We start from the raw sequence: 25,542 nt of genomic DNA, 5'->3' as shown, positions 1-25,542 counted from the left end.
TGATCAACGTCCAGTCCAAGTTTAAATGCTATAAGGCTCAACAGTGATGACGTGATGCAGGTATTTTGCTATAGACATCAACTAAATATTATATGGAGTTATTACTGCCAATAGTACAGCTAATTGGGTTAATAATACAGGCAAACAGGTTTCTAGTTGACTTGAAGTCCAGTGCAGAATTGCAGTCTTTTCTTAAATCTATATTAACTCACTCCCTAAATACATCTGATTGCCCACCAAGGGGCCAAGAGCAGTTGCACAAATGTTCCCAGCCAGTGAAAGTGTGCAAACCTGTCCAATGTTTTCATTGTCTAATTACGTTTCCCTCTTTAGAGCACCCTGCAAATAGCATAAATATGATAAATGACGCGGCTATTATGCAATTAAAATGATATACAAAAAACTGCTTTAATAGCAGGTCTCTCCAGATCTTAGTGTCATGGACCCAATATTCTTCTTTGTTGTGAGCGAGCTTCTTATTGTCTTGTCGCAGACAAAAGAGCTGTTGTCGGTTGCAGCGAGCGGTTCCCACTTCAGTAGCGGTAAAAAAGACCAGTGTGTGCAGGATGTATTGGGAGTGAGCCCTGTCTGCCCCGTGGGTTTACGCTACACACTGCCCTGTAGCCCGAGGCCCCTGGCTCAGTGCCAGGGTGCAGGGTGGTGGAGCCTGTGGTCTTTGCCCATCCCCCTGGTGCTTCCAGTGGTCCACGCAGTTACTCTCCTCTGTCGGCGTGTCTCCCAAACCAAAGGTAAAGAAAGCTGAGGAAATGACAGTGTTGCTTATAGCAGTCGAAAAATAGATGTTTTGATCATCCTTAAAGCTATTTATTCATATACTCATTCCACTCAGCTATAGCATTAGTTTCTTTACGGAAACTAGAAATTAAAGCAGGTTCTATCTTTAAGGCAGCCCTGCAACCTTACCATTATTGCTAGCCAATGGCTGCAAATTGAGATTGTCCCTGTCTCTGTGCAACCACTAAGAACCAGAAAAATGCGTCAGAAGAGACAGCTCAGTCGTTTGTGGCTGGTTTTCTAAAAATGCCCATAATGCACTTTCTCTTCATCTTTCCATATTAATCTGTATGTAGCTACCTGATTTTGCCAGCATTTGGCTTGCTTTTACCATAAAGCACCTGAACATAAAGTGCGTCTTTATCTTTTAATATGGTATATTAACATTTTCTGTTGTTTACATTTGTTCCGCTCAGCTTGAAAAGAGTGATAAAGTAATCTGTGAGCATATTATTTTCAGAATGGGAGACACATTGTGGTTCGTACACCTTTTTTTTTTTTTTTTTTTTTTTTTACATCAGAGTCTCAGTAATGCAAAGCTTCTTTTAATAATGATCTCTCAGAAGCACTGTACCACTGAGCAAAGGCACCACTGTGATTGCAATGCACCTCACTGTGTACTGTATATGTTTGCAAACACAACTGTTTTCCTTTCAGGGCACCTTCAGGGTTTTTGCCATTGACAAGTGTTAAAATAAATTTGATATATATGTTTTGAGGTAAACTCACATCTCAAATCCTGTGTTTTTATATTTGGAAAAGCAAAAGGAAAGAATCTTTCTGTTTTCCCTTCTCCTCTGTCTGTGGTATTTATAAAAAGGGACCCATGTCTGTTTTTTTTTTTACCATGATTTGTTCTGTGTTGATTTTTGCATCTATCCTGTTTCCTCGTGTGTAAAATGACCATCTGTGCAAAAGCCTTTAAAGATCCCGGATTCCTCTCCAGTGGATACACAGTCTGCTCACACATGCAACCCTTTACACCAGACTTCACTGATACCTTATTCAAGTTCTCATGGGTGCAGCTTCACCAGTCACTGTAGGTTTAAACAATGTTTCTAAACCCTCATAAAGACCAGTTAGAAGCCTCAGTTAACACAGTTTGAGTTTGAACACCTGAGTATATGAGTTAGTTGTTTATTCTTAGCTTGCAGAAGCTTTGATATAGGTCTTAAATGTAAATTTATAGCCAAGAGGCAGCAGTCAACACAACAAGTGGGAAGACCCTAAAGTGAACTCTGAACCTACCCCATGATCAACAGGCCAAAGCACAGTATGTACATGGCCAAAGCACACTCTAGGGAGAGGCTTTGTACTGCCGTGAGAGTAGGCCAGTCAAGACCTGGATGGCAACGCATACACACAGGCATGTATGCGCACATGTGCATGTGCATGCACAACCAGTATGTACGTAAGTGCAAGCACATGTATACCAGGTATGCTTGTGAGTGCATGCACAGGTACAGTAGGTATGCACACGGGTGCATGCACATCTGCATGCACACACAGACACTCACATCACCTATATATGCACAGAAAGTCCAGTTGCAAACAACACCTCCTTGGCTTCGATGCATGACTTAAAATTTCAGAAACAAACAGAATACAGCAAATTGTGCCCATATCATTGGCCCTATCTAAAGATCTGTGAAGACATGTAAAGGAAATGTATGCATGGCTGTCCTTACAACTGGTAAAAGGAACTGTGTTTTAGTTTATTTGGGCCTTTCAGTACACTGGCCTGCGATGTACTGTTACATGAAAATACCAGGGCTATATATAAACTGCTTAATTATATTTATATTTAGATACACAAGGTCTGTTTAATTATTGCATCTGCTCAGTCAGTGAGATGTATTATGGTGCATTATACAATGTCCCTGCTTTAGAATGGCTGAAGCTCAGTTAGCTGAGGTAACATGGTCCATCAAGGCCTGATCTATGAGAAATACTGCTAGTGTGGTTTTCTGTTATACCTCTTCACAGCAGAACATGGTTTTGGCATTGCAACAGCCTATGTGACATATATCACGGCCCAAGAGTGTGTTTCCGAGGCATTTATTTACTGAGATGTATTTAGTCATTTCCACAACTGAAACAGTCTAGACGAAGATATTATTCATGTACAATTTCTTTTCTGCCGTTTTAGTGTATAGTCTGGGTCTGACAATGTTCTGTCCATGCCAGAGCTACATGTAAATGGTTTTGTGGCTGCAAATGAGATGTTGCAATGTTTATGATATGATTTAATCACTCACACAGACTCATAAATGTTTATGTAGAAATGTTTATGTAGACCATATTATGTGACTCACACTGTATGTTCAAATAAACTGAATGGAACAGGATACAATAAAATCTGCTAAATATATATGAAAACTACATATGCACAAAATAATGGCTATATTAAGTGTAAGATTATACATCTGGGATTATATATCCAAGATTATATATCTAGGCATTGAAACTCTAGTCACTGTGGGAATTCCTAATGAAGAATCAAGATATCTAGTGAAGAATCAAGAATCAACTTTTCATAACCCATTATTATTTCCATAATCCATTATTTTTGCAGGATTCTCCTTTGTTCTAATGCTCCATCCATATTGTTTACATTAATTTTATTGACACGTTTGTCGGTTTAGGCTGTTTTAAGCATTCAGTGGTCCTAGTCTTCACTGTAGCAGTGTATATGAATAACCTCACTTGTAGGTCTGCGCAGAAATTCAGGCCCTGTGAGCTGCCTCTGACAGCAATGACACACGCAGCTTCTGTCTAGTTTGACCTTTTCGTGTGCTGCCTCCATCTGTGGGCATAAGAAATGCCAATGTTGGTAGTTATTGAACAGAAGCCAACATAGCACAGGAGATCGCTTTCCAGATTCAGTAAAACGCATGGGCAGTAATAGTTAGCATGTCCAGTAATAGTTAGCATGTCAAGAGATGCTCACCCAGGCACACTTTTGTCTGAGATTCTCTACCTTCGCCAGGCTCTTCTCCAGGCCCCTCAACCTCCTCTCGTGCGTTGTTGCTCTCAGTGACTCACGCAGGAAATGCATCACCAGCTGGAGGGACCAGGAGCCAGGAAGCACCTCCAGCACTCTGGCCGGATTAAAAGCCATGGCATTGTTGTTGAGGAGATCTACCGCAGCGGTCACATGGTGGCCGGACCCGAGATAGATCTGGAGCAGGCAGAGGAAGAGCTGCTGGGTGCACTTCCTGTCTTGTCCAGCAGAGGTCCTCCAACAATAGGTTTCTGCAGCGCATACATCTTTTTCTTGATTGACCAGAACCTGCAGGGCCTTTTGGTGTTCTCCAGCTCTACCCAGCAGGATAGCTTTCTCCACATGGAGATGTGAGGACTTTATTTTTGCTGTGACATTAATAATTGTCGTGAACATTGTGCATTGCTTGTTTTGTTTTTGTTTTTTTGCTGCAAAGATATGGATCTATTTATAAGTAATGTGGCAGAGATAACTTAGAGGAGGCCTGTAAGGTTTTATTGTTACCATGTATAGCACTGGTGTCGTAGATGGAGGATTGCCATAGGAACTGCTGCAGTTTCTCTCTTGTCTCCTGGGTGGTTACATCATTGACCTGCATTCCCTTTGCAGTCTCTAGGATCCGTGTGGCATATGTCACGGCGAGCAGGGTGTGGTGCTTCTCCTCCTTGTGAAAGAGGATGTACATATTCATATCAAATCAATTTGCTGAATTCTTTGGTAGTTAGAAATTTCCATTAGGAACAACTTTACATCAGGTCAATAGCCCCCACCCACCCCCAGACCTGCAAGGTCATAGTGCACCAGGAAGCACTTTGTCTTCCTTCTCAGAGATGGACCTTGGAACACTTACGAAAGTGACTTTTCACTCTGAAACACTGCTATGTGTCCCCTAGACTATATTCTGTCCAAATTATTTCAAGAGGTTTTTAGCATACTGGTGAATGATTGTAAATGTTAATCAGTCACTTAAACAAGGAATTTCCCCACAGAGACTCAAAACAGTGGTTATCAGGCCCGCAAATCTTAACAATTATAGACCGATCTCCACTGAGAAGGTGGTATCTCTTCAATTAAAAATGACTTGTAATTTAATGAAAGAGACTTTTCAGTCTGGCTTTCAAAACTCATCACAGCACAGAAACCGCACTAACCAAGGTCCTAAATGATCTTAGGCTTAACTGTGACTCCAGTAACCTGTCTATACTGGTTCTTCTTCACCTCAGTGCTGCATTTGCTACAGTGGACCACTGTATACTGTTAAACCGTATGAAAGCCTGGGGTGTCCAGCACCAGTCTAAAGAGTGCTGGTGCTGTATTCTGCTGCCTGGCCCCCAATCTCTGGAACTCTCTTCCAGATGACTTGAGGGCTCTCGATGATCTAAAAACATTCAAGAAGTGAAGAATTTATTCTGGAAGGCCTTTAGTTAGACAGTTTTTACTGCACTTTTTGCTGTACTTAAGGTTTATTTCCCTTTTATTTAATTGAATGAATATTATGTACTGTGTAATATCTGTTCTTTTAACTTTGTTCTTTGATTTATCTTAATTTTCTGTAAAGCACTTTGTAAACTGTGTTCTAAAAAGTGCTATATAATAAAAATGATTGTTAAATAAAATGTATTACTATTAAGTCACCTTTACACAGTGACATTAACTGTGTTGCATGAATCCAAATGAAGTAAAATGTAGCTTTGTAGGAACTAAAATACTCCTGTCAGTATTACTGTGCATAACTGTACAAAGTTGGCAGTATAATCTTTTTCTTTTTTAAGCAAAAGAATAAAAGAGAGTGAAATATCCTGTATTCTCATAAAGTGATCCATGACCTCAACGTAGTAGCCTACGAAGGTCTCCGTACCAGGTGCAGAATGATGCAAAAAAGTGTTTAAGGCAAAAAGATTTAGCCATTTAATTAGAATCTCTAATATGTTCCTAGGGGCATCTGAGGACATGGAGCAGACAACTTCAAGCTCAGAGCACAGGAGCAAAGCGGATTATTCTGGTTTATTCTAACATCCGGTACCAGGTGATACAGGAAACAATCTTATCAACAGTAGGTGGCCAAAAAAATTCGCTTTTATTTTTTTAAGGAAAACCTATCATTGTGATATAATGGTATCAAACCTCCATTTACATAATGCTGAATAATTAATATTTTGGACATAATGGTGGTAACTTTAAAGATAAGGATGTAAAAAAAGAATAATTTGAGTTCTTTGTGTGATTGTCAGACATTCTCCGGAGGCTGCCTATTCTCCGGAGGCATGCCTAAATGCATGTTATCTTTAACTTGCAAGAAAGAACAGGACCAGCTATTCTATTCAACTGATTATTGAATATGCATCTTTATTCTTTATTTGGATTAATACCCTTAAACCAAGCAAACTGGGATTTGGGAACGACACGTGGGAGAACGTACCTTGCTATGCAAGTCATGGACCAGAAATTCCAAATATGAAGTCAGAGCAATTGGGTAGTGTGTTAAAATGGTTAGAACTTCATTTGGAGCAAACATGCTTTGGGTGTCTGGATCTCTCTTTGTAAATATTAATGCCCCAGCCTGCATAGAAATGGGAAAAAGGTTATATCCTCAACACAAATATTACTATTTATCTTGTGCAAAAATAATTTAAAGGTGTTGCTGTTACTGAAAATACACTGCGTTGTTTGATTTTCTTTTCAGATTGCTGTACAAAGAAAGAAGATCAGATGACTATAAACCTCAAATTACCAGCCCTGACTGGGTTTGGCATCTGGCACTGAACTTTGTGGACATGAGAATACTTCCCTTTTGGTCTTTCAGAAGAACCCAGTCCATGGTCTCCAAAATAACTGATTTCTGCTTCAGCTGACTTAGAGTCTTCACGATGTGCAGGAGAACAGTCTGTGAAGAGTCACCCTCACCATCCACAATTCGGGCCCAGGTCTGTCAAAATGACCCTTTTAGACTAGCATATACTGTATTAGCCTTAACTGGTGGAGCATTATTATTTGTTATTAATTAAATACATTATTATTATTATTCACCAGATTATTAAATTCAAAACCTGAATTGCATTGAAAGGTTGACCCTGGCTTTGATACAGCAATCCAATTGCGAAAAATCTGAAATGGCAAATTGAAATGTTTTTATTAGGCATGACATGCTACAGCTACTGATCCTGGCTTGCCTTTGCAGAGTCAGTCTAACCTTTTGTGATGCTGCAGATCTGGCTCACACACATGGAGTACGCAGTGGTTAGGTGCTGACACAAGCTGGTTCAAGTTGCCGTAGTCTCCCTGCTCTAAGTACAGTTTTAAAAGGGCCGTGTCAACCTCCCGAGGGCAGATCTGGCCCTGAGCCGTCCCACGGACCTCTCTTAAGAAGTGGCTTAAGAAGCTGAGATATTGTTGAAATGTTGTCCGGTCCTCCTGATTTAGCTGCCACAGGTCCCTGACGTTGCTCACTGCAGGAAGCTGATGTTCGAAGTCGTTGACAATGACAACCATTGATGGGTAAACGCTAATGATTTCCCTTGGGTCCAGTTCACTTTTACTGTGGAAAATTGTTGTAACATGTTTAACAGTAAATTACATAATGAAATGCATGTGCTCGATGTATGCAAATTAATAATTCTAAATTACATGAAAAGCTCTATGGCCTCAGGAAAAGCCTCTTTGTAGAAGTTTATCCATCCAGATGTGCGGACAATTTTCCTGTGCAGCTCCTACAAGTGAATTTCAAAATGTTTCAATGCTTTTCCACTTTGTAATGAAACTAAAAATCTAAGCCAAAACTAGATTGCAAAACTTCAAAATGACATGGTGAAAGAGAGATCGGAAAAGTGATCGATGACTAACTGGAAACAAATTTGTCCTGAAACCTTGAGCTTTTAGTTTAAGACATGGTAATGGTGGAATGAAATCTCTGTATCTGTTGCCAGTTTTTATGCAAACAGCTCCTGTAATGTGGTTATAAGCAGATCACAAATTGAGCTGCTTAACTCAGCAGTTCCATCATAATCATTAAAGATAATTTACATTCTAAATGGTGATCTACAGTAATCAAATGTTTTTCAGCTTTTGGCTGGTTGTTGATGTTAATTACGTGTCATCTAAAGTCAGACAGAGTGATAATTTAGCAAGATATGCATTTTGGTATGAAGTGGATTGTGGTTTGCTTGCATCCAGAGGATAAGGATTAAATCCAGTTTGTCTACTGCCATATCATCACCGTCTTACCTTATAACAGTCCCCTGGCAAGAGAGCTTGAACCCCATCCAGCAGTGTCAATGCTTCCTCCACTCGCTCATGTTCAAGCAGGCTTTGGACCTGATCCCCCAGGGGAGTCTGGGACAGGCAATGAATCTGCTGCTCAGCAACTACAAAAACACTTTCTAGACAGAAGGGGCAAGAGATGAAAGAAGAATGATGCAAGACAAATCACAGCGGTAGCTCTGATCTTATCTCACCAACATTTCCATGTTGTATATTACAAGCCTTCACTGTCAGAAGTCTAACTGGAAAAAAGTACTCTTGTAAATGTTGTACAGTTGTACATTAAACATAATATATTATATTGCTCAGCAACTGAATATTATACCACTCTATAAATAATTAAAACAAAACCTGAGGTGGAAAGAAGTGCTTTGCCTCTTTGTATGGAAATAGTCTGTTTCAGCTGCTGGTCCAGCATGCTGTAGATATGGAGTGTCTGGCTCTGCAGAGCCAACAGATAGGGATACTGCACTGCTGCATCCAACACGCCTTCAGGCCACTGAACCGGAGGCCTCTGAGATATACCGTTCTGCATCACAAACATGCCTGCACAAGAAACCCTCACGTTCATTTTGTTTCACTTCCATTCAGTTTTATTCAGTTCAACTGAACTCGATTTAGTTTTGGTTGTAAATGATCAGTGTGCTATTTTCTGATGCGCTTCTACGGTCTTGAATGGTTGTTTAACATCTTCCTGCAGTACGAATATAAAGCCGCCTCACCCAAGTTTCCTGGCCCGTTGAGGAGGAACTCCCCTTTCACGCTTTCCTTCACAATGACGTTTTGTTTTCCCATGTTATGTGTGAAGAGCTTGAGAGTGCTCTGACTCAGGTAGTCGTGGAGGATGTATCTGTCACTCGTGGCCACGCACAGACGTGTCTCGTGCACGACCAAAGCCACGGGGTCCTGCGGGAGAAGCACCTGGCCCACGCACTCCCATCTGTCCACGCACACCCTGTATATACATACCGTCCTCCTCCTGGCACAGGCTATGAACAGCTTGACGAACACAGGCTGCGCCTGAGCAGCAGGCTCGCCGGCGTAAAACAGAGACACGTTCTGGATGCTCTTCAAGCCTGGGACAGGCTCCAGGGAGAACATGTTCACCACGGTGACGGTGCCGTCGCAGAGTACGAGAAGGTGGTTCAGAACTGGCACCGTCTTCAGCTGGGTAACGGTCCCACCACGGCCCACCTGCCTCCTCCATACCTCCTGCACTCTGGGGCTTTCTCCTCTACTTGAGTCTGTGACAGCGAAATGCTGGATAACTGCATTCTTCCGTCCGACATAGAGGTTGTTGCAGAAAAACTCCACACACTGAAGGGTGGATTTGGTTTTGCCTTTGCCAGCTGGCGCCTCCTCAAAGACGAGCGCAGAGCTGAAAATGCTCATCTTTGTGCGTTTTTGGTTTGTAGTCAGACTATAGAAAAAATATGGATGACAAAAAACGTCTCCACCAACTTGGATCGCCCCCTCCCTCACCCCACAAATTAAAAAAACAAACAAACAAACAAAAAGAAAAAACAAAAATCACTTTCAAACATATCAACGAGTTGTTCAAAGTTGAATGTGTGCAGTACTTCAGATCCAATCTAACAGGTTACATTTCTAAAAACATTTTTCGGTTTTAGCACAAAATTATATACACATATATATTTCTACAATTTAAATGCGTATTTATTTATTTCACCTCTGTAGTTGCGTGGTCGTCGTGCCCCACTCAAAAGTGCTGCTTTTCTCTGCGTGTACTTCGACCTTGTCATGTGATTCACACCGAGGGGAAGCTAGTGTCAGCAGTTTCCTTGGTCGTAGTGTGGAGAGTTACACAATGTCATGGAACTGTAAGTACATTAACTACAGAGAATGTGGAATGTGTAAGCGAATGTATTCATTTTTCAAAGAGTGACAGATCTTCCAACACCAGTAAGCATTTTTATTTTGCAAATGAAATATTTTACAGTAGATGTTGACAATTGCTCAAAAGTACCCTGCTAACTTATAGAGATGCCACGAAAGAACAAATTCTGTGAATAACAAAATCTAATTTTTTTTCTACAGACTTAATTCAAATCTACTTAACAAATACAGGTTATTGTAATTCAAACTGAAATGCCCCAGTGTATAGTAAAAGCCATACATTAGCTTCGCAGTGAAAAAAACGGCTCTGCAAACAAGTCTGAAGGTAAAGTCTGTCGGCTTGGACAGCGGGACTCGGTCGGCTCAGGTTGGATGCCACGTTTGCACAGTGCGGAGCCGCGATTCACCATGTGAGGTCACTTCTCACGGCCGCATTCAGTACAGAGAATGTCGTCGCGCTCGGTGAGAAAGCCGCGGCCCACCAGAGACACGGAACACTGCATGCAGGCGAAACATTCGCTGTGCCACTGTCGCTCCTCGAACGAGACGTACTTTGCTCCCGCCAAACCTGCGGCAAGTTCAAAGTTAGCTCAGAGTCAAACCCCCAAAAACCAAACCCTACAGCAGATTATGGTATAAGTCATGCTGATGGTTAATTGACTGTGTCTTTTTCAGGCCATAAACACTTACTCGTGATGGGTTTGGTGCAACCCACACATTTCTTTGCATACAGGTTGCTGAAGCAATCCAGGCAGTAGGGGTAGTTTTCCCTGGACGTGAAGCGCTGTCCTGCCAGTTGCTTCTTGCATCCGATGCATGTAAAACATTCCCGATGCCACGGCTTGTCATGGTAAGTGACCCCACCAGTAGTAATGGCCTTCAGAAAGCATGCACAAATGATTTAGACTCCTGTTGAATTCAGTCAGCTTGCAGCATTAGTCACAGTATATGTAGCAATGCTATATACTGATATCAAATGGCAATGGATGCATAATGCTCTCAGTTTCCCTGGCAACGGGTAGATATACTGCATCACTCACTTTTTTGCAGGCACAGCACTGATAGGCAAACTGCTTCTCGAAACAGGGGATGCAAAAGTAGCTGTTATCTTTGGGGATGAAGGACTTGGTTCCTATTGGCTGCTGACAGCGCTGACACAGAAAGCAGGTCTCATGCCAGCTGTTTCCTTTGTACTCCATTTTCCGTGAGCCTAACCGAAACCCAAACACATACAGCTCTTAAGAACAGATGGGGATTGGCAACACTTAGACTTAATAGCAGTGCATTTCTCTAACAACTGGGCTGGCAATGTACAAATGAGTGTTCCCTAATTCTGGTCCTGCACTACCTCTGTACTGTAAATGTTAATCATCTCTCAGCTCCAGTACTCATCAGAAAGTTAGCAAGCACTTCAACAGTTGGATCACATTTGTTGAGGAAATCAAGTAAAATTCACCAGAACTACAAAACCATCATATACCTCCATAAGCTTCATACATTCTAGTGGGACGGAAATATGACCTTAAATGACTGATATCAACGGCGCACCATTGGATGTCTGTCAGAGATAAATCACTGATTTGGTGCGTTGATGTTGGGCAGCGCATGATACCTGGTATGATAGTTTTCTTGCAGGTAGTGCACTTTGAGGAGTACTCATGGGAGTAGCACTCTGTGCAGAGGAGCAACTCATCCTTAGCAGCAAACGCTTTCTCCACCAAGGAACGGCTGCATTTGGCGCACTTGAAGCAGTTCTCGTGCCAGTGGCGGTCCTTGTATGATAGATCCTTTCATTTACAGAGAGAAAAACTACAGTTAAGAACGGCAATCTTTTTGCTGCCTTTGCTACCTTTTTGTTCTTTTTGTTAGTTTCTATTTGCAGGAGATGGGGGTGCATGAACGGAAGAATTTCTCTTACCTTGCAATTGCACCCAATTGGCAAAGAGCATTCTTCACAGGAGTTGGCAAAGAGGTTCTCATAACACTTGGTGCAATATTGCGTGTCTTCTTTTAAAATGTATTTCTTACCAAGCAGCGAGTCTTTGCAGTAATGGCAATCAAATCGTTCAGTGGACATCGCTGTTGAGGAACAACGAACAGGACCGTACAAACGTTAGCACTTTAGGAGCCCTCAGCAAACAAGGACGTGCTTTTCTGCAGCTACACCATGAAATTGCTATTCTCCTGTTTTTGCAGTGCTCTTGGCAAGCTTCTTTTGCAGATTACTGCAGAGATAGCTACAGCAACATCTTGAAAATTCCAAATGTTTGGCAACAGGATGATTAGGCATGGTGAGTAAAACTGTACCTTCAGTGCAGTGCTGAGCAGTTCAGAGGTGCTGTGAGTGGAGACGTGCAGGGTGACAACCAGGCATAGGGTGGGATGGGATCAACTGGATGCATCGAAAAGACCATCTATAAATACTATTCCCATTATAAGTTGAAATCCCCAGGGAGAATCACCAAGCTGCACATATCTGCACCTTTTATGGGAGTTCACCCACTTAACACTACTTGTGGCGTGTGTGTGTGTGTGTGTGTGTGTGTGTGTGTGTGTTCGTGTTCGTGTTCGTTCGCGCCCACGTGCGCGTGTGCACGCATGTGCATGCTAAATCACTGAAATAATGTTCCACAGATTGTTTCTTTTGGGTGTTTTTGTTTACCTATTGAGTGAAATAGCGTTTTAAGTTAATCTTATACAAGTTTTTCATGCCATCAGTTTGATTTGTAGGGAAATATTTTAGTACTATAAGCCAAAGCAGTATTTTAAAAAGGTTTACATTTTTCTTTGCTCATGAGCGTATTAACCTGTCACTTACTGCTCTATTTGCCTCAGGTATCTGACATTTGGATTGTTGCATGTCTGCAGACACTCGATGCCTGTGTGTGTCTGTAGAAAAGCCTACAGGCAGTTGCTGGGGACTTAGTATGAGGTAGTGCCAAAAGCTTACTGGATGCCAAGTGTCATAGTAACCACTTCCACTGCCTTGGCTTCGCTTGGCTAAGCATCATCTCAAAGGAGCTGTGAACTGATTCTGCAGAGCCAGATTTCCCAGTGAGGGGCTTTCTTTGAGTTCAGTCAATAATGGCTGAATAAACATGCCATTTCATCACAGAAAACATTTGTTGCAAGCACAAAGTTTATTTGGTAATTAAACATACCTGATTGCAGTGTTTGAGAGTGGCCTGTGTAAATTTTTTCTTTTGTGCTTGGAGTTATGTGTGAACTGAATCCAACTACTTTAAAAATGAATCTTTGAGCATGTAGACATATACCTTTTTAGCTGGATAAGGAATTCATGGACAAAAATAGCACAGGAAGAGCAGCAGTTCAACAGCTTCATCTATCTTGCCTCCACCTAGGGATGTCTTTTGCCCAGCTACAGCAGAGAGGAAATGGCCTCCTTTACGAATACTTAGCATTATTGTCTGTATCCTTATGCTCTTCCAGCATCCATGTCTTCAGTCTAACATGTATAACCTGTTATCATGACCAGCTATGTTTGTGAGTGGACTTGTATTTTTATCCATCACCAGAGGCCTTTTAGCTTGGACAAGTCATGCAGCTGCCGTTTAATTAATCTTTGTGGGTGGCTGATAGCCCCTCCCACAATAAACAAAGATACACAGTCAGAGTTACTAGGCATCAGTAATACCAATACATCTTGCGTTTGTCATTGTATGTATCTTGTGTGTGTGTGCGCGCGTGTGTGCGCGCGCGCGCGCGTGTGTGTGTGTGTGTGTGTGTGTGTGTGTGTGTGTGTGTGTGTGTGTAACAAAACAGAGAGGAAAAGAGCATTAGTTTTGATGTGCCTAAACATATCAATGATTGAAGAAGGAAATCTTTAGCTGTTATCTAATATGCAAGGCTACATTTTGATGATCTTCACTGTGGAATTTTTAAAGCTTTAGCTGAAAAGTGACTGTATAAGAGAGACTCTGTATGACCCTTTTAGCTAATTTCAGTGCCTGACACCAGTTTAGCTCTATCTCAGTCTTAACTTGTTACCTTCCTGAGGAAGGTGTTGGTCCACTGAATGATAATTTAACCCCTTGTGAGGACAAGTGTGAGAAAGCAATGCATTAAAGGCTTCAGGCAAACAGCACAGTGATTCCCAAGAAGGACAGCTGCTTAACCTGGTGCTGACAACATAAGTGGGGCTGTTGGCTAGAAATTGGGTACGGCTCCTTTGTAAGGACTGACCTAGCCCCAATCTGGTCTCCCAAAGCTGGGCGATACCCTTACCCAGGCCTCCCCATGCAGGAGGCTTCCTGCTGGAACACAATACACTCAGGAGAGAAGGAGACAGGGAGGTGCGGTGGTGAACCCTGTGATCTTGCAGAATTGTACACCCCCCTCGAGACCCAGCGCACCATTGGAGACACCCAGACCCCCTCAGAGATGCCCATAGAGTAACTGTGAGACAGTGTCGTAGGGCTGGCGGGGGGAACCAGCAATCTTATCATCTCACAGCAGGAGCAAGGTCAGATTCTCCTAATGCACACTGCCATTCTGAAGCAATAATGCTGATGCGCCTTGCTGAATTTGTGACCTCCTGAGTCCTAAGAAGTGAAAATATGTTTGGGAGAGTTTGTTTTGGAGAGTTTGCTTCAGGCAGTCAGGGAAAATGATAATCCCATTAGGGAATTTGCTGAAAAGAAAAAACATTTTATCTATGTACATTGTCTTTCAATTGGGAAATTGTAAATGTCAGAGTTCTAGGAGCCAGCTATCAGGGCTCAGATTAAGTTTACCAACTAAAAAAGACATATTTTGTAGAAAATCCATGCAGACAGAATAATTAAATCCTTAATCTGCACCCAGAAAACAGGCCTCAAATATAATCCATCATAATAAAAGGGGTTCTTAATCCCTGACATTTATGCAGGTACAAAATGATCAGGCCTTTATCACAGGACACCCCCCCCCCCCCCAAAAAAAAACAAAACAAAACAAAAAACAACAAAAAAAAACGGTATCATGCAATACTACACAGCCTTGTGATATAACTTGCCAGGTAGGTTTACTACAAAGTTGGAGTGTTCTAAGTAAGTATCTATGGTGATTTGACTGAGACCTTAGAGTTGGCGAAGTAAACCCAGTGGGTTCAGGAGGATAACTTCAAATGCCAGAGTATCACTTACCAGCGGAGTTACAAACAACAGCCGGAGGATTTAATGGTTAGCATGGCAGCATTGTCCCCTTGGAGACATCAAACAACTTACAGTGCATGTGGTTGGCTATTTATACCATCTGAGATGCGGCTGAAAAAGCACAGAGCTCACTGCAGGATTGTGATTGTAGTGAAGACTATACGCTACTACATGTACAGTGATGCCTTGAAATTCAACACGAAATACCTATTTTTGGGGTCCTCTAAACCTTACGAGCCACGTCTGGGTCAATGAAGGTACTGTAGACTGGAAGTTCTACCACTCAGGTTACTCCTGACTGTTAAGTGGTTCTTGGATTGCCTAAAAAGTATGACGATTCCATTTAAATGTAAATGATATAAGTGGTATGTAGAGGTACGAGTTTTGAATGCATATGTACTAATAAGACAGTGAGAGTTCCAGTGAGCAAAATAGTATCCTTTTTTTCCTCAGGGAATAAGGTCATTTGATATCCTGGAAACACCATGCAGTTTTGAATGTGTTAATATTTATTCACACCACACAGTGGTACACGTGGAATTTAATTTAGTCATTTTATTTTCATGACACTAACAGACGTCTACAGTAAATCATTTGGCAAATAATGTTTTGGCAGAATATTTTGCAATGATTGGTTCAAAACACCTTCCAGTCCTTTTGCACATAGGGAATGTAGGTCATTTCAAATGGGAGTCCATAATGCATAGAGAAATACTCTGTGTCACCAGTCTAAATGTACAACCCAGCAGAGACACGCAGCACTAACATACTCAAAATGCAAAGACTGTTTGTTAAAGGGAACCAGGAACTCACAGCAAACACTGCAAGAGCGTACAAGAGCGCGAGAGAGAGAGAGAGAGAGAGAGAAAGTGACAGAAAGAGACAATGATACAGTACAAATGCATTCCATGAATACAGTCAGGAAGCAACCTCTGTTTCACATAATTGTGAAGAATGCAAATGTATAAATAAAAGTCTCCCCCAACCCCCTTTAGTTTGTTTCTTTTTGCCATGTCGCTTCTGACACTGATTCAGTATGCGACCGCTGCACACTCAAAGTCAGGTGGACATGTCAGCTCTCAGGTGAATATTTTGTGGAAGGTCTCAGTCTAAGAGTGTCAGAGGGATTACACCTAATCCCCAAACTATTCATATTTTCCTTAGGAACACTGCCACGTCGGAGAATGCCCTTTCCAGTTCGCTGTCAGCTCTGCTTTTAAGACACCAGAGTTTTTTTCTCGTCCACTTCTTGTCCTCTGACAGAGGACCTTCTTGATGGCCTACATCATACATCATATTTTAATGCGTTCACTTGTCCTCACAGTATTTGACAGCTACAGGTTAGACATCCTCACACAGCTATTTACAGTACATACAGAGTGATCACAGCTTATTCTTATTGTACAAACATTAAAGATTGATCAAAGAATTGTCCTGTGTATAGTACATTTAAAGTAACACCATCTCTGTGTTTCTAAAAAAAAAAAGGTTAATGTAGAATTTGATCACACAAGTTTGACATTGGATAACAATAAAAACACAGTACAGATATACCAAACCCAAAAGCGGTTAAAATGGCATAAGCTTCTTTCAAAAGTCACCCAACACATATAGAATACGAAAGATAAGTAAGAAAACAGGTATTTTGCAATATCTTCTGCAGTGAGGAGCCTGTGACAATTGAACACCATAATACAGTTGATGCACAGCTACATAATAGATTCGAGTTTTCTTGCATGTTGTTCCAGCAAAGAGAAAAAAAAAAACATTCAAAAGGTGGGATGTAAATGATGTTTTAGCTCTGTTCACCTGGGCTGACTTTCTACATTGTTTTTAATGGGCAGTAAAAGTGAACAAAAGTCCCTGACAAGAAAAATTTGTCATTGCCTTCTGAAGAGTATTGAGCAGTGTTTTATAAGTTTTTGCTCACAATACTCTGTAAGTGCTTCATACAGCATTGCATTGGTTGCACCTATGCTTTCAGTTAAAACCTAAATTAAACCTTTGGCACAAAACAAGTTTACTAAGCTTATGCTTATCTAGGATTGGTGTGCCGCCTTCATCACCATCCATGAATCCACCCACCACAAGTTTGCTTGTAGAACCATAAATGTTCATAACTATAGAACGATAACTGAACCATAACATATAACATCTACAATAAATCTAAATTTACATGAAAGAAAAATTGTCTACATTAATCCGTGGAAATTCCACTGAACTCCCACAAACAGAGACCGATTGAAACAAGGATGGCTCATGCACCAAGCCCATATGGTCATTGCTGAAAGATGATTTGTAGGTGTGTGGATACAATGGTCCTGCACACTTCCATCTGCATGTCAAACTTGGGCTCACAAATCAGCATATTACCATCTGTTTGACAAGAGATAATGCAACATTTAAATATTTCAAATGATGAAATATACATTGGTGTTATGCAGACCCAAGCCAGATAAAATTATGCCACATATGACAAAGGCTGTTCGAGTTACTTCCTTACAAGGTAATGGAAAAAGTGAAAAGCAGATTTTCCCAAAATAGACACTACACACTTTACAGCAGGTGGGCTACACACACGGCTTCAGCATCATAAACAATGCATAGATGACTGATAAATGCTAACATCTACACAATATCAGAATGAAATAAATAAGATACAAATAGTTCATATTGAACAATTACATATTACTTTCTCTGGAATACCTGTTTTATCGCCCGTTATGAATAGTCATACAGCATGTGCACATGGAATGCCATTTTGAATCACATTTGATAAGTGGATATCTCATGAAATATGTTAAATAAGAAGGCATTAAGAAAAAATACAGTAGCAAACGTTATCACTTAATAAAATATGCTCTTTGTGTCCAAAATGAATAAATATGGAAGATGATGTAAACTAAAACCACCAAAATAAATTAATGTCTACTTTGGACCATTTTATAAAAATAAAACGGAGCAGTCTATGCGGCTAGTGGTAGTACCTCATTTGAAGCGAATTATATCCGGCTCTTGTTGCCTGCCTATCATTCGTTCAACTGACCATCAGATAATCTGCATTTATCTGATCCTAGATTAAGCCCAATACCATTTGTCAAGATTGTTAAATGCCTTGTACTCATTGTGCCTTCTGATGTAATCGCAGGCAAGGCATGTGTGTTCGGCCCAGAAGTAGGCTTTCTTAACCTTGAAGTGTTTGCGCCAGTTAAAGTACCTCAGATACAGCTCCTCGTTTTTGTCTAGAAGAAGAAGGTAATCGGCCAGCTCTTTCGGGGAGGAGAAGTCATCGACGTGGATGAAAGCATCGCCCTCCACAAAATTCTGATAGTTCTCCCTAGGTGGGCCCAGAACCACTGGCACCGTGCCAACAGAGAGAGGGTTGTACAGCTTCTCTGTGATATAGTCTTTGTGAATGGAGTTTTCAAATGCCAAATAGAATTTGCAGCTGGCGATGGTGGGGAAATAGTCCTGGTCGGATATGTACTCGCCAAAAGCTTGGCCGTATGCGTGAATCTCTATGTGCTTGTACAACTCATTGTAGTACTTCACTCTGACATGGTCTGGGTTCCAGTTGCTCACGATCCAACAAATCAGCTTGTTCTTGCTCGGTGGTACAAAGTCTTCGTCTCCATGAGCTGCAACGATGGCTCCATAAGGCACTTCAATATCAGAATCCTGACGATAGTTCAGAGTCAGATTGAACAAGTTTTCAATCCCGGGCAACTGGGATGAATGCGACGGTGACTCGAGGTTCATCCAGATCCATTTCTGGAGAGGAGGTCGATATGCCGGTGGTATGTTGGACAGGTCAGCGCTGATGTCCCTGTGGTGAATAACAACGGCATCGGACTTATTGTATAGGTTACGGTCTGCAGTTATGAAGCAGCCCTCAATATTGAAGAGGGAGCTGCAGACATTCAGGTCGTAGGTCTCGCCAAATGGCCATAGCCAGACAAGCACTATGGTCTGGTTCTGGTCGCTTCTGTTGGACAGGAGGCTCTTGACTCGGGCAGTGGAGGTTTCAGATTCAACAGGGCCTGACAGCCAACTAGTGGATGGTTTGATGTACATCAAAAACACAGTCACAAAACAGCCCAGTAAGAAGGTGCCGAGCAGAAGGGGTCGTAGAATTCTGTGAGTTGGTGCAGATGGCATACTCTGGCCTTTAAAAGATATTACATAAAAGAAAAAAAAGCATGGCTATGAGGAAGAGCAGTGACATTAAATGTTATAAAGAAAAAAACCTGAGTATTCAAAAGTGCACATATTCAACCATGTTGCTATATCAAATGTGTGGCTTATTCTTTTTTGTACCTGGTAGGTTTGCTGTTATTCAGGAACAGAAATGATGCTATGAAGCAGGTGCTAGGTTTTGGATATTCTGCTTTTTTAATGGTAAAAAAAAATAAACCAAATTGTAGCTACGAAGAGCTAAAAAACATTTGAATCTCTAGGTGGTCCAGCGTTGGAAACAGGTTCTCAGCGAGGGTCCCTTTGGGAAAGATGAAACAACAGTTACCTCATTTCTTCTTGGTGAACGCAAAACAAATTACAGAATACCATAAATAAAATCCTAACGTAATCCTTTACTTAGTGACTGAAAGAATAAATTAATTGTCCTACCTAATAATAAAAGACATTGCATCGTTTTATTTTATTTTATTTTCAATTTTAGCGCGTGGTAATACTGCCATCTTCAGGACAGTCGTATGATTAGCCCACCTACGGACTCGGGGGTGTATGCATCCTGAAGACATTTCCAAACAACAACAAACAAAACCGTGGGGGATGAGCTCCTCACCTTGAGCAGGGCATCGCCCAGTTTGCTTCTGCTCAGTTTATTTAGACATATGTTCCCTGAGCTTATAATATCAACAAGACTTTTCATAAGCTTTCCATTTCTTGCCCTGGGTTTGTATTTGAGATCTCAACACAGATGGGTTACTGATATAAATGCAAGCCCTAAGAAATATGACAAATTATTTTTAAAGGCCTGTCATTTGTGCATTACACTCCAAAGCCCCTTAGAAAATAGCACTGAATCAATACAATCTGCTCGTGGTGGTAGAAAAAAAAGAGAAACAATGAGTTTACATAGTCTATCTTGATCCGTCAAAAATATTTTTATCTTAAATAAAATAAACTGAAATGTAATAATGCGCAATGGATGCAACCACTCACTGATAACCACTCACTGACTGGCCTTGTATAATTCTCAACGGATTATAACCTTTTTACTACTTTTATATTTTCCCTTCACTTGCCTTTCCGTTTATTGCAGAAAATATTATGCGTTTGGGCAACTTACTGATAAAAATGTCCATTTGCATATAATGCACATGCACATTATGCAGTAAAATAAAGATGTTGGGTAAGATAGAACGTTCCTAAATTGGTGTCTAACTCCTATTCTGTAAAAACAGAGACTCGTTTTAAATGTGTGGTGATTATTTAGGGCATATAGGGGGAGTTGCATGGGTGGTAGTAGACTAGTGCGCTCACGTGTTTTAGGGCGAAAAAAATACAGTAGCAAAGGAGACCACGGCAGGAAAACCTTTTTATAAGAATGTGTGCGAAGGAGTGAGTACATTTCATTGTAGTTCGTTATAATTCTGTTAAACAACATTTTAAGAGAGAGCAAATGAAATCGTTTCCTCAGTCTCCGCTTTGAACCCAAACGTTCTCGCTATAACAGATAGCCTACCCATAAATGGTAGGTTATCATCCACAGTGAGCATTTATTTTCAGAGGTGGTACTGAAGGTCACCTATAACAGCTTATAACACGTATGACATCAACGACTGACATGGCTGTGTCCATACTGCCTATAAGATTTTTTTAAATGCATCTAACCGCCTTGATGTATTTAACCGCCTTCCAGTTTTAAGCAATACCGCATCGTACTCAAAAAAGGTCGCAAGGATCCCGCGAAGAACGTGTCTGCCTGCTCCTTTAGTTATCCCGACGACTCAAAAATCTCAGAAAGCTCGAGAAATAAGCGATTGTAATAACAGTAGGCATTACCCGATTGTATGTTTAACATTTGTGTGTGAAATGAGTCGCAGAACGAGCGTCACTTGCGCTGCTTTTCGCATGAAGCTCACTTAAACCAGGTAACCTTCGTCATATAGCGGGAAAAAGCCGTTCACTCACCATTCCCTTGATTGACATAGCCTAATTGCGGGAAATCAACATCACGCTAGTCCCTTCATTGTAGATTCCGGCCTGTGTATTCCATACAGCATAGAAAAATCCTCAGTGATGGTTGGCTGATATTTGACAGAACGGGGCTCGAAGGGACCCGAACCCATGTCTTGTAATCAGCTGATACAGCGATGTCCCTTGAATCGTAAATAATATAAATTTCGGTGTATCAAGACATAAAAAGTGCGCCAATTGAAAATACGCCGAAGATTTGAGCAACCGCGACACTTCAAAAGATACAAGGCATGTGATGCGATGTGGTATAATGTCCCCACTGGCTGCTCATGCGCCAGTTACCTTTCTGGTGTTTACCGTCAATGCGGTTCTATGAAGCGTATATCGGTCTGCACTCCGATGAAGCATGTACAACACAAGAGATATTTGATGCGTACGTAAATCTGGAGAACTACACCTAATTGCAACAAACTTGACTGATCAAATTGGAAATATCAGAGTTGTGATAAATCAGAGAAATTATCAATAGAAATACTATTCAGTGAGATAATCATTGGCGGCCAGTCCCATAGAATCCACTCTGTATCCGTTGGAGAGGGAGAAAGTGACAATAGCATATTCCACAAACTGATATTCTATCACTCAAACATTGTTCAAACTGCAGTAAATTAATACAGCACTGTACATTGATTATCTCAAACGTTTAGGTGATCTTGCATTTAATTACACAATTAAAAAATTAATGATTTGTGGATCTAATTCTAGACTTTAGAATAGGTCTACTTGCATATATTTCTGGACACAGTTGACTCAGTCACTGTCTTTGACTATATACATAAATTTTGAAGGACAGAGTATTAAGTGTTATAATTGCACCTGGCATTTCAACATTAACCCTAATGCAAAGAAGCAGTCACTACAAGATCTTAATACCCCCCAAAGCACATAATTCTGTATACAAGATGTAAATGTTTGGCCCAACCGGTCATAATTAGATCACATACACATTCATGACAGTATCAGTGTAATGCACATGGGACAAGAAAGAAAATCAATCACTCATAACATTCACCAAATGCCTGAGATCACTCAATGGTAATCTATCTATGCACTCACTGGAGCCATTTCAGTTGCTCTTCTCTGAAATTCTTTGCCCATCTTTTTGTAATCTCTAAATACACAGTAGATTTATGAGGTAGGTAGTCCAAGTAGGCGGTCTGCCTTCCCGTTTTAGGGACAGCTGTCTCGATCTGAGTACCCTCGTGCCATTCGTTAAATGAGGTTATGGAGATTACATCTGGCCTTGTGTCCAGCGCTGCTCTCAGAGAAGTCTCGTAGTATCTCCCGTTGATACGGTTCCGCGTATTCTGTGTGTTCCAAGGCCTAATGCTAGTGTCAATGTAGCCAGGGCCTACGCTAGGTATGAAAATCAAATTGTTTCCATTGCAGAAAGCCTTAATGGACTTCCAGTTACGGTGTGTGGAGCCATAGGAGAAGCCATTAGTTGCAAAGTAAGTGTAAATGCCATCAAAGCCAGCAGCCAATATGTCCTGCATGTGCTTCTCCTCCACAAGCAGAGCGATGAAGACACCATCGTATAGGGTGTTTCTGATGCTTCTCTCACCAGTTCTCTTAAGCATTTGTGCCCAGCTGTCAGGACTTTGCAAATATGAGTCATATATATAATACAAGGGAAGGAGCTTCCCAGTGTTTGATCTGTACTTGAAAAAAGCGGGATGGTCTCCATATCTATGTGAAGCGGAAAATAACATTTAACAATTCAAAGTGACAATGATGCAGCAAATTGAAGTTAGTTTGCAAAGAAAAGGGTGGGTGAGATACAGGCACACATTGTTCATTCACTAGTTTCAGCCTGCTTACACAATGTAGCCTTGTTTTGCAGTTACTCCAAAAATACCTATGCTAAAGTAATGTCCACTACATAAAAGGAGCAAGGGGATTTGACAACTCCTGTTCCTTTGTGGTTGTTGTTGTTGTTTTGTTTTTGTTTTTTGTTTTTTTTTTGGGGGGGGGGGGTAGGGATTTTTTAAAAATTTAAAATCATCCTCCATTTAGGTTATCAAAACCAAGTAGGGGGAGTGATAAAAAGGCAGGACTAAAAAGAGTTTTGTATAATAATAAAATGTAGTATAATACTTACTTGTCTACAATATACTTGATATTTTCAAGCATACTTCTTTCATCTCGTCCTTTGTATGGTTCAATATGAAAAACTACCTGTACAGGAGAATTGTCAAAGTGAATAATTAGTCGTTAAACATTTCTTTAGAGATACTTGGATGAAGTGAAGGGTTGTAGCAGTGTGGAATGTTAAGGTGCACCCTCCAACTGAACATATATTTCTACCTTCACTTGGTACTTATCAGCTACATCCAAGATCAAAGGCATGATGTCTTCAGTTGGTTCACCATTATCATCCTTCATACCGGGTGGGTACCAGGACACTGCAAGAACACCTACATGCCAGAAGTGAGCACCATGTTACAACACCATCACAAATCACATACACATACACTTGGAAACTTATTACAGTTACAGTGCATTGCTCACATCATTTACATATAACAAAGCCACCTCTTACCGACAGCGGCAGCTCGTATCTGCTGCATGTGTGCCTCGATGACAGAGGGATCTCTAGAGCTGTATGCACCCATGGCGGGGTAGAAATTGGCTCCAATGTCATCTGGAGGCTGATGTCTTCCTGTTGGGTAGCCTGCTGCCACTTTTGGGTCCCAGTGTGGTAGGAGAGGGTGATCCCAATGAATGTACTTTCCATCGAACTGAGGGTTTCCATACCATATGTAGTAGAAAATATGCATGCTGTAGTTTGGAGGAGGAAAATCTTGAGCTTCGCTATTGAGCCTTTCCTCTGGAGTTTTTCTGCTCACAACACCTGCTGCTCTGCTGTGAGTCTCTGCATCACTGTGGGCTTGCAGATGGCCGTCTTCCTGCCTTTTCTGCAGCAAGACTCCATGCAGAAAGGCATCTGCTGAGCTATTGTCATCTGGGGTCAGGCTTTTCAGAATGATAGTTATGACAAATATGAGAAAGCACAGGGCAGCTCCAGTGATGCAGGACTTCCGTCTAAATCTCGCCATTCCTATGGAAGCAGGTCCATTCCAGGTAAAACAGCCCAGTAAGCAGTCCTGTGGCAATTTTGACTCTGGCACCTTGAAGACCTTTCTGGATCATGGTGTTTCTTTGGACTGAAAAACAGACACATTCACTGAAGTTAGTCAGTTGTATATAGCTATGCATGCTCATCTACACATGCTTATGAAAACATATCTGTTACTTACACACTTATATGTTCACATGTGAAAAGACATGGGCCTGTTATTGTCAGATTCATCAAACTGCACAATTAATTTGGACTATGTTGATCTCAGAGACCCATTTCTCTTTTAGACCAGCCAGCTAAACGAGACCGGGGGTGGTGGGTGACGTTTTCTTACAAGACAAAAGCATAGCCTATGACACAGATCACAGAACATTATCATCAGTTTGTGGAGAAAGAGGCGCTCTGTTCCTAAAATAACACTGCCTGGTTATAAACGTAGCCAGTAAGGAGTTACTTAGCTAGGTGTACTAAAAGTTAGAAGTTAAAACAACAAACATCTGCATATAAAAACAATGAGGGAATAAGGATCATTAATAAGTAAAAGATGAAGTTGACTACCTTTGGTGACATGAATCAAAAGGTGATCTGCATTGCGGCAAGAAGTGTCTTCTTAGCACTGTTGTAGTCCGACCATTAACACCAACTACCGAAATGTACGCGGAAGTGTAAGCAAAGGAAGGGGCTTCGTATGCTCGCATAGTGCATATTGGGCAAATTCCCTGATCTTCAAATCATTAACTCCCGGAAATGTGTACGACATACAGGTCATATAAGTTCCAATTGGTGGTTTATGTTATGCGCACTCTGTTTCGTCCTTGTTTTTATTTCTATTTCGACAATAAGGAATCGTTACTGCTCTCTACTGGACAGGAGAGTCCTGCGGCATGTTACGGCACGTGATTTTGATCCAAACGCTCCCTTATCGCAGTTTTTATTTATCTTTGGTATATTCTACCTTGTTTAAGAAGAATATGACGTATTTTTCATAAGTGCAATTTCTTTCTTTCGACCATGCAATTTAAAAGAACTTATGTTCAACTGCACGCTTCTTTTTCAGAATAAAAATTAGTTTAGTTTACTTACCATAAATGTTACACATAAGTTGTTGGTGAGTTGGTGAGTTCACATGGACTATAGATATTTTCCTATCTTCATAAATGGTTGTCTAATCT

General features: G+C 41.1%; 4 protein-coding genes across 8 annotated transcripts; all 4 read right to left on the bottom strand.

Moving 5' to 3' along the window:
- Positions 1-3,066: 3,066 nt before the first annotated feature.
- On the bottom strand, positions 3,067-9,799 carry si:ch211-266g18.9 (transforming growth factor-beta receptor-associated protein 1). 3 transcript variants are annotated; one of them, XM_027030860.2, is made up of 12 exons: positions 9,747-9,799; positions 8,779-9,533; positions 8,408-8,602; positions 8,021-8,175; positions 7,424-7,506; positions 6,990-7,334; positions 6,847-6,904; positions 6,588-6,725; positions 6,219-6,359; positions 4,304-4,463; positions 3,746-4,167; positions 3,067-3,601 (listed from the first exon to the last, which is right to left on the bottom strand). In XM_027030860.2, the coding sequence occupies exons 2-12, from the start codon at positions 9,446-9,448 to the stop codon at positions 3,464-3,466; spliced, it is 2,505 nt and encodes an 834-aa protein (XP_026886661.2). In that variant the 5' UTR covers positions 9,449-9,533; positions 9,747-9,799; the 3' UTR covers positions 3,067-3,463. The 3 variants fall into 3 exon arrangements, with proteins under 3 accessions (XP_026886661.2, XP_026886663.2, XP_026886662.2); XM_027030862.2 differs by having other exon boundaries at positions 3,776-4,167; XM_027030861.2 differs by having other exon boundaries at positions 8,432-8,602.
- Positions 9,800-9,911: 112 nt separating this feature from the next.
- fhl5 (four and a half LIM domains 5) lies at positions 9,912-12,325 on the bottom strand. Of its 2 annotated transcripts, XM_027030858.2 has the most exons (6): positions 12,221-12,325; positions 11,832-11,992; positions 11,526-11,700; positions 10,954-11,123; positions 10,604-10,790; positions 9,912-10,481 (listed from the first exon to the last, which is right to left on the bottom strand). In XM_027030858.2, exons 2-6 carry the CDS (start codon positions 11,988-11,990, stop codon positions 10,330-10,332), a joined length of 843 nt encoding a protein of 280 aa, XP_026886659.1. In that variant the 5' UTR covers positions 11,991-11,992; positions 12,221-12,325; the 3' UTR covers positions 9,912-10,329. The 2 variants fall into 2 exon arrangements, with proteins under 2 accessions (XP_026886659.1, XP_026886660.1); XM_027030859.2 differs by lacking the exon at positions 12,221-12,325 and having other exon boundaries at positions 11,832-12,005.
- Positions 12,326-15,595: 3,270 nt separating this feature from the next.
- On the bottom strand, positions 15,596-21,596 carry fut9a (fucosyltransferase 9a). The gene is made up of 3 exons (XM_027030877.2): positions 21,223-21,596; positions 19,384-19,561; positions 15,596-19,232 (listed from the first exon to the last, which is right to left on the bottom strand). Exon 3 carries the CDS (start codon positions 19,222-19,224, stop codon positions 18,145-18,147), a length of 1,080 nt encoding a protein of 359 aa, XP_026886678.1. The 5' UTR covers positions 19,225-19,232; positions 19,384-19,561; positions 21,223-21,596; the 3' UTR covers positions 15,596-18,144.
- Positions 21,597-21,918: 322 nt separating this feature from the next.
- manea (mannosidase, endo-alpha) lies at positions 21,919-25,116 on the bottom strand. Of its 2 annotated transcripts, XM_027030875.2 has the most exons (6): positions 24,929-25,116; positions 24,549-24,720; positions 23,831-24,455; positions 23,596-23,705; positions 23,390-23,466; positions 21,919-22,977 (listed from the first exon to the last, which is right to left on the bottom strand). In XM_027030875.2, the coding sequence occupies exons 3-6, from the start codon at positions 24,345-24,347 to the stop codon at positions 22,341-22,343; spliced, it is 1,341 nt and encodes a 446-aa protein (XP_026886676.1). In that variant the 5' UTR covers positions 24,348-24,455; positions 24,549-24,720; positions 24,929-25,116; the 3' UTR covers positions 21,919-22,340. The 2 variants fall into 2 exon arrangements, with proteins under 2 accessions (XP_026886676.1, XP_026886677.1); XM_027030876.2 differs by lacking the exon at positions 24,549-24,720.
- Between the last annotated feature and the right edge of the window lie 426 nt (positions 25,117-25,542).

The sequence above is a fragment of the Electrophorus electricus genome, chromosome 13 (assembly GCF_013358815.1).
Source record: "Electrophorus electricus isolate fEleEle1 chromosome 13, fEleEle1.pri, whole genome shotgun sequence".
Classification (NCBI taxonomy): Eukaryota; Metazoa; Chordata; class Actinopteri; order Gymnotiformes; family Gymnotidae; genus Electrophorus; species Electrophorus electricus.
This window is presented reverse-complemented; position numbering and strand designations above follow the sequence as displayed.